The 9,314-nt window shown below is 33.4% G+C and overlaps 1 protein-coding gene across 1 annotated transcript; it reads left to right on the top strand.

Moving 5' to 3' along the window:
* The first annotated feature begins 1,582 nt into the window (after positions 1–1,582).
* Positions 1,583–2,497, top strand: LOC124960668 (olfactory receptor 4C11-like). The gene has a single exon (XM_047519557.1). It carries the CDS (start codon positions 1,583–1,585, stop codon positions 2,495–2,497), a length of 915 nt encoding a protein of 304 aa, XP_047375513.1.
* The last annotated feature ends 6,817 nt before the right edge of the window (positions 2,498–9,314 follow it).

The following is a 9,314-nucleotide window of genomic DNA, read 5'->3' as shown; positions in this document are numbered from 1 at the left end:
ATACTATTTTAGCTGGATGGCAAAGAAAGTTAAATTTTTATTTACATTATATGTGTTTATTATAGAAGTAAATGGACAGTTTGAATTACTAATTATGAGATACTGATTTTACTTAGAGAAATTTAGAATAAGCTTACTGAGTATCTATACATAAAAGGGATATTTAACAAAAAACATATGTATATGAAAAATTTGAGTAATATATAAAGTTACTTCTGGAGATTGAGATTAAAAACTATGAATTATTATCTTGTAATTCACTGTAAACTTTGGATATTTTATTGTGAAAATACTCCTATACTATAGTCAAAATATTTCTAATAAACATCAATGCAAGTAAATTGGAAGGGTAGGTATTAGAGAATGATTACCAATTCATTTGAAAATATATACATTTTATGCCTTGGAGATCCCTTTGTCTTTTTTAAATAAAATTCATAAAAATAACATATATAAATAATAAGATATTTGTGCACAAGTTTATACATGAGAGTAAATTTGAAAACAACTTTTAAAATATATCAAAAATTTATACCATGAAATTTTGAATGTTAATTTATAATCGATAAAATGAATTATTGTGTTATGGATACTCTTTGTGAATGTCAGAAAGTTAAGTATTTTAGGATGATTTAAATTGCATAGAGAAGTGTGCATATAAAGGAAGATTGAACAAATAATGGGAAAAGGTCTATGTATTGAAATTCTTTAGGTTAATGATTTGGAAAAAACAGAGATGGACAAATACAAACACTTTTCAAAAACTTGGTAGAAAAATTCACTTTTTCAGTTTTAGGCATATACAATGTGACACGTTGTTTAATGTGTAAGGTATGAGACTCAATCTAACATGAGTGATGGATTGTTTTAAATATATAGTAACTATACTTACTAATTCCAAACTTAATGATTTATTTAAAGATCTCATGTGTGCGGATTGAAAATGAAAGTAAAATTAGGACTGTGTGAACCAAAAGTTGAAGAAATAATTCCATCTTAAAGCAAAACTTGGACAAGACACTGAAGAGGAAGAATGGGCACAAACGGCAGTGCATATCTAAAAATGTGATTTTACAAAAGGACTTCTCTAATTTAATACTTTGATATTATATTTACATAACAGTTTTAGTAATTGAGATGTATTTCCATTCTTTGCACATTTTTACCATATACATTGGTGTATGAGTCTGTTGGAATCTTTAACTTTTATAAAAATGAAAATTGTAAAACATTAAGATGACCTGAGTAAGGTGCTACAACAGAGTCACTAGCTCTCAGACATGGGCAGAGACCACAATCACTAGTAGATTTTATTCTTTTCCACAAAATATTATATTCTTTGTCCCAAATAAGAAGACCTTGCATCAATGCCTATGGTTAGAGGGCATTGACTTAAAAATAATTTTACCAAGTTATTACAATACATGAATAAATGGAAAAGTTACTGTTTTATGTTGAACAACTTGGAACTACAAAGATATAATTGAGTGCAGGCCACTTCTACTACCAAATTATCATTTTATCAATTTTATTTGTAGATAAACCACTTCTCAGCTGTGCCCTTTCTCTACTCACTGTAACCATGGAGTTGAATCACAGTGTGAATGAGTTCATTCTGTTTGGGTTAACAAAGGATATTCTAAAGGAGAAAATAGTGTTTGTGGTCTTCTTGTTTCTCTATCTTGCAACTCTGTTGGCAAACTTTCTCATTTTGATGACCATTCGATACAGCCGGACTCTTGGGAGTCCCATGTACTTTTTCCTTTTCTACTTATCCTTTTCAGATTCCTGCTTTTCAACAAGCACCGCCCCGAGATTGATTATAAATGCTATAGATGAGAAGAAAGTCATCTCTTACAATGAGTGCATGACACAAATCTTCGCTGTTCACTTCTTTGGCTGCATGGCAACCTTGGTTCTCATCCTCATGGCCTTTGATCACTACATGGCCATTTGCAAGCCCCTGCGATATACAATTATCATGAACCAGCAGGTTTGTGGATCATTGGTGATTCTAGCCTGGGTTGGGTCTTGTATCCATTCTTCAGCACAGATTTTCCTGGCTTTGAAATTACCCTTTTGTGGCCCCAATGTGATTGATCACTATTTCTGTGATTTGCAACCTTTGTTGAAACTTGCCTGTATGGACACTTATGTCATCAATTTACTCATAGTGTTTAACAGTGGGGCCATATGCATGGTGAGTTTCATAATCCTGCTTATCTCCTACACTTTCATTTTACATTCTCTAAGTCATCACAGTGCAGAAGGAAGAAGGAAAGCCCTCTCTACCTGCACCTCCCACATCATTGTGGTTATCTTATTTTTTGTTCCATGTATATTCACATATACTCGTCCTCCAATTACATTTCCAATAGATAAGTTTGTGGCTGTGTTTTATACAATTGGGACACCCTTGCTCAATCCTCTGATTTACACTCTGAGGAATGCAGAAGTCAAAAATGCCATCAGAAAGTTATGGTTCAACAAACTCTGACTCAAGGCAGTGAAGAGTGGTAGGCTCCTTACTAATTCTATGATAATTTAAATAAAATTGCATCCATAGAGAAAAATAAATATTCTTATTCTGATGTTATAGTATAATTCTATTTCAGTAGGATGTTTGGTAAACTAAGCAGACTGAACATTTTTATTTTAAGACCATATTACTTGTAGTGATATAATACCAAGTGCAGCCATATTTGGGGAGCAACCGCTCACACACTTTGGCTCTCTGCATTGATTTGCCTGCCCTTGGAGGCTTGGGAGACAGATCTTATTGTTTCTATAATTTTATTTATTTTATACACTATTGTGATTGTGATTTTTATTCTTCATTTTCTTTCTCAACATGCATTTCTAACATCAAATCTTTGAGGAAATCCATTCTGGCACTCTTAAATCTGTGTCATCTATTATCTGCCTTAACAATCAACAACCCAAAGTTACCCCAAGAAAACTATGTTCCCAAAGGATCATAAATATCAGATAGTTAATTCCTGTTTGATACTTGAGTAGTTTTGTAACAAACTTGAAAAGTGGCCTTTTATTCCTCTCATGAACATAAATAGAGTGATCCCTTCTTCTTTTAAAATAAGATCAATACTGGTTACAATGCACTTACTGAGTATTTAACCATAATTTCTTTCTATGTATTTATTTTATTACTTTTGTTTTAACCAATGCACATTGCCCAAATCATTTTGTTGATGAATTGAGAATCTTTTGTAAAATTATGAGAATTGTAAAGATGATCACCATCATGGATGAAATATAATTGTTAAAGTAGTCACAGTAAAGAAAAAAGACCTAGTACCATCATTACTGCAAAGAATGAACATGTCCACCAAAGTGAAATTTTGGGGTTTAGTATATCATGGGAGCACAGTTTTGTCTAGGTATGAGGTACAGTCCTAGTGTAAGAGAAAATGTTTCATTTTTGTCAGTCTGTCTGGCAGGCATGTTTTAATTTCAGGAAGAACCCTTCAGCCCATAGACAGAAATGCCTTTTTGGCCAAATTCTGCTGGTATGAAGTCAACTTCTTATAGTATTTGAGCTTCCTATGGACACTCATCTAGAGAAAGGATAGTTACCAATGACCATAATAAACATTTTGGTGTACTGATTTATCTGTTTTGTAGTGGCTCATTTGATATACATTCTGGTTCAGATACTTTCAATGGGTTTTAGACAAAAAGAATCAGTTTAAGCAGTTGTGAACAATAAAAGGCCACTTTTGGAGCCAGGATGAAAATAATTGCTCTCCTACAGGTATGACACTAACTATGGTTTAAACTGTACCCCTTCAAAAGAGTTTGTATGAATCTGGTTCCTCATGGACATTCGAATTCTGTTAACACAGTTTGGAAGATTTACTTAATGCACATATTCTTTGCTGGAAAAACTCAAAAGTTCATGTTCTACAGATGGAAAGTTCTACAAGGCAGCAATTTCCTGGATCATGACATCAGCTATCAGCAAATCACTTGCCTTTCCACAGTTTAGCTTTATGATATAAATAGGAGGGAAGATTTGGAATTGAACACAGGAGAAAAAACAAGTGGAAATTGAAGTAACGTAACAGAGAAGATCCCCATACTCTGGAAAGCTCCTCTTAGCACAAGCATTTGTGGGATGATTCTGTGACATCTTCCTCTGTAGACATACAAACATCTTCACAGCTGCTGCGTTACTGTCACACACCTGCTCTATGTGCAGTCTTTCCCAGTAAGCTTGTTCTTTCTGTTGTCAGAGCATTAAAGTGAAAATCAAATAAATGCAATGAAGTTATAATACTTGATATCAAATCTCTTAGAAATTAATAATTGGCCTTCAATATACACCCAGGATGTGGTATGTTTTCTCATCAACCCTTCTACCACCCCTATATGTGCTCCCATCATCTCTACCTAGATTTGTGCTGATTTCTGTGAGAATTTTTAATTATTAATTTTCTGTTTTCATTGAATTGATAATTACAAAACATATAAAAGCATGATTTGGGTCATCTGATGAATACCTCAATGCAGGTATAATTGCATAATTTGAGCACCTGAATCTGAGTGTTGTTACAATGGTGTCAAATACTGCTACATTGTCATTGGAGGGCAAAAGGTGGGCGGGGTTTACTAAAACAAAAATTATACTAACTTAGCATTACTTAATTTAGTTAACATTCATTTTGTTAATTTAAAAAAAATTACTGTTGTTTTGTTGCTGTTTTGTTAATTTTTACATTTGTGTAAGTTATAAGCATATAGCACTTATAATTATTTTCATATTTCCACCTGTATTATTACATTCATTTAAGTGAATCATTTAATTTAGAACTGGAGTTTATAGAAAGTGGTTTTTTTTTTTTTTCTTTCAAAGAATTCTACATGTTGCTTAAAAGGAAGAATATTTGGTCTCTAAAAAATAAAACTATTTGTAGTAGAAAAAATTTGATTAAGAAAAACGTGTATGCAAATAGGAAAATACAAATGCAAGATAAGACATATCTTTATGAGATTATCTGGGCAGTAGAAAGATCTTTGGCCCAGTGTATGATGATTGTCTATGGCCCCCTAATCACTGGGTGGAATCAAGATCACCTTTATTAATTATTCTTGTTTATTATGTATTATCATATACTAATGTGTAACAATGCAAATAATTGTACATATTTATGAAAAATTTTATTCATGTGATATTTTATTCATGTATCATGTATGCATTGGATAGTGATTCAGTTTGCCTACTTAGAATATTTATCATTTTATCATTTCTTTGTGGTGAGTACATTCAAATTACACTAATCTAAATATTTTGAAATATACAATTCTTTAATGTTAGTTATATTCCCCGCTGTGCCATAGAACACCAAAAGTTATTCTTTTTATCAAACAATAACATTTCCCAATGATCAACCTTTCCTTCCCTCCACTCATCTCCCTAGTCTCTGGTAAATACTACTGTGCTCTCAGTTTCTAGGGTTCTCATCCCACTCTTAAAGATTTAGATGGTAATTTACTTTTGTTATTATTTCAAGAAATTTCCATCTTTCTCATGATTCTCCACCTTGCTGGTTTCAATAAAGCAAAGTACCAGGTTATGAGTTGTCCTTTGGAGTGTAGCACACAGCAGAGAAATAAGACCTGTTTATAGTGTTGCGAAAGACCCCTGACAGACCCAGATAACTCAAGCTCAAACTCCTGACCTGGAGAAACTGAAAACATAAATGTAAGTTATTTTAAGCTGCTAAATTTGTGGTCACTTTTTAAAAATGATATTAAGTAACAATATTGTATTTCGATCTGTTCTCCAATTTAATTTTCCTATTATATTACTAAACATGTATTCTGGTTTAAAATGTGGACCCTTTTTATCTGGCTACAATAACTAGATAGTGAGAGACTATCCTCAACTGGTCATTTATTTTCCCATCTCTTCTCAGTCCCTCTTAATTCCCTTCCTCTACTCCACTGATTCAATAGAACCAATTGTTGCCCTCCAAGTCAGAAGATTAGAGTTATTTCACAGCAGAGAAACAAGAATGAAGCTCTGAATTCTGAAATTTAGGCAATGTCTAACTTTTCTTTCCTTATATCTCTTTTGAAGAGTTTCAAACTCCAACATTAGAATTCTCATGGTTAATATAAACCCATGTTCTTATGGAAAAAATAATTCAAAATGTTACAGAAGGAATGCCATCTCTGCATGTGAGAGACCATATCGGTGATCTAAGTACCCTTCCAGGAGCAGAGTTATTAAATAAAGAGGAGAATGGTCTCAAGTACATTTTGAGTTCTGTAAATACTTAGAGTAGGGATAAACTTCTATCAAAGAGACATGCAATGATATAGTGCTTTAAAAAAAAAGAAGTCCATTTTTTATTATGCAACAATCCACCCATGTAAATGGTCCAACTTGGCAAACCTTTTTTTCTTCTTCATTGCTTGATCTGTTGCATGAACATATTGATCATGTCCAATGTGTGATCATAGCTAGAACCACTAGAATCTCCTGGGAGTTTTTTAAAAATGCAGAATCCCAAGTCTTACCCTGGCACTGATGAAGGATAATTTGAGTTTAACTATAAGTGTTTCAGGTGTACTTTGCAGATTGAGAAGCTTTAGCACAGAACACTGTATTTGTGACACCTTCTGTCCAGCAGAGGAATAAATCCAAAGAGTACACTTCCAACATTTTAGATTTCAGCGTGGAAGTTACACATTTCTCTTCTACTTATATCCAATTGACAAATCCTGAGTCACAGAGCTACCATTATCTGTGAAGGGATCTGAGGACTGTAGACACTCCTCTGGTGGCCATGAATGCTGATAACCTTCTGTTACTGCAAAGGGGGCAATTTTATTTTAGTGAACAAGTAGCAGTCTGCCACAGGCACCTCACACCAGGAGCATCTGAGAATCATTTCTGTTCATAACACAATTCAATTTTTGTTGACTCATTATTCTCAAGTGTTATTTTAGGAGACAATAAAAAAATTCTGTGTTCAAAGCTAACATTCTAGCAGATTATGCTTTTTCTAAAAGCCTAACAGGAAGTCCAGAATTTTTCTGAATTCCCAGGATTTGAAGACATTACATGACTGTTTCTCCAAAAAGGGACTACCATTTTTAAGAGAATATTTTAAATTCATGTTTTAAATCTCTTACAGTAGTATAAATTTTCCCTTTTAAAATTATAACTATCATCCCTTAAGAGCCCCTTTCATTAGAGCTCCTTGATCTCAGGTCAGTGATGGGCAGAATCTCCTACCTTTTCAATTTGTTTTGTGAACATTTGTTTTCTTGCCTCCCTGGTTCTCCTGGCTGTGTTTCTACTTAAGTGAAAAGTGTTTTCTCTCTCACAGGTCTCATGCCAACATCTTAGAGGTGAGATATTGTGATTAATTTTAACTACCACTTCTGGTTCACGCCCCTTCTCCAATTAGTTTTTCCTCTCAATCTGATTATGCTGAACTCCACTCTTCCTTAGAAAAGTCATCAAGGGCTTCCAAGGTCATTGCACCTTGAAGGTGTTGGCTCTCTGCTCACCATCATTCAACATGGTTCAGTTCTGCATCACAGTGATTTTAATATCACAGAGAAGATCCTTCCAATGCACTGGCTCCTAAGTTGACCAGTTGGTCATGTTTCTTGTTCTTGCCCTTTAATCTATCTCAGTTCCTTAGTTTAAGAGGCATAAATAACCAAGACCTTGCCATAACCATCAAATTCTATACCCATTAATTTTCAGTCACATCTCAGTTACATTCTGCTTCTTCACACTAGTGCCCCAACTGTATTCTTTAACCCCATAACAACATACAAGTCATTGTTGCTGCCAAATACCAGCATTCAACATTTCTGTCTGAGGGACTTTGAATGGTTGTTGCCTGCGTCTCAATTGCTCCTCCTCCAGATATTCACATAACTTGCTTCTTCACTTCCTTTGGTTGAAAATCCAAATATGTCTCCTTAATAAATTTTTTACTTTATAGAAATGTAAACATTATCCATTTTATGACTCCTGTTTCTCCTTTTCTATTATTGATTTCAATTATTTTATTACTTATTTACCTAAAGCTTATCACCTATCATGTAATACAATTCATTTATTGTGTTTATTTTTATACACATTAAGATAATTTATAAAAATGTGGGGGTTTCTTGTTTTTTAATGTTTTCTCTTAAATCTCACTCCCTACCATAGTGTCTGGCACATAGTGAATGGTTAATAAATACTTGTTTAATTGACAATAATATAATATATGGGAAATACTTGTGGTGCAATAACTTGTGATCACATGTTCTATAATTATGAACAACTAGAAAATCTACATACAATAGATAAATCACCTCTATGGGATACTGGCAATCTGATAAAGCAAGCAAAACTGAAAGGAAAGGTTCTAGAGAGACAACACTTTCAATAAAGTGAGTTTAATTCTGCAATAGAAAGCAAGTAACTGTTTGTACCCTGGGAACAGTTGCTAATTTGGGGCATAAACCAGAAGTGAAGAATCTGGGTTTTGCCTAGGTACAGGGTCACTTCCAGAGACCAGTCTCTGTCCAGGGACAGAGACTCCAGGAGCTATTTGAAGGAATTTGGAGATACGATGCCATAGTACTTTCCCCCCATTTCTAGGGATCTTTAGGATGCATTGTGGGTTGAATTATATTTCCTCAATGTTAAAATCCTAACTTTCAGGACCTGTGAATAGTATCTCAGTTGGAAGTAAGGTCTTTGCAGATGATCAAGTTTAGATGAGGTTATTAAGATGAATCCAATCCAACATAACCACAACCATATGAAAAGCAGACATGCATACAGATAAAATGTCTTGTAAAGAGGAATATGACATATTGAAGTTATGCATCTGTAAATCAAAGAATTCCAAAGATTGCCAGCAAACCATCAAATGCCAGGAGAGATGTCTGGAAAAGATTCTCCCTCACAGACCTGAAAGGGAATTATATACTAAAACTACAAAATAAGGAGTAAAAGACAAAGAACTCAAATATAAATATGAGAAGAATGCAAAATCAAAATCTAGTTCTTTGGAGAGATAAACTGATAAACACCTACATTGTGTTAGTAGTTATGTGACTGTATAATTTTACAAAACTCACCTATTGTGCATTTAAAAGTGCTACATTTTCTTGTATGAAAATTGTGCCTTAAAAAGTTGATTTAAAATAAAAAAAGTAAAAATATTTTTCTATCTAATTGCTTTCACTTTTCCTTTCTCTACTGACTTCAAAGTATTTCAGAAATCATATAAATTTTATGAGCAGTTTTCATGTGATTATTTCTATTATGTTAT

This window comes from Sciurus carolinensis, chromosome 11 (genome assembly GCF_902686445.1).
Source record: "Sciurus carolinensis chromosome 11, mSciCar1.2, whole genome shotgun sequence".
Taxonomy (NCBI): Eukaryota; Metazoa; Chordata; class Mammalia; order Rodentia; family Sciuridae; genus Sciurus; species Sciurus carolinensis.
Note: the sequence above shows the minus strand (reverse complement) of the source record. Positions and strands in the feature narration are given on the sequence as shown.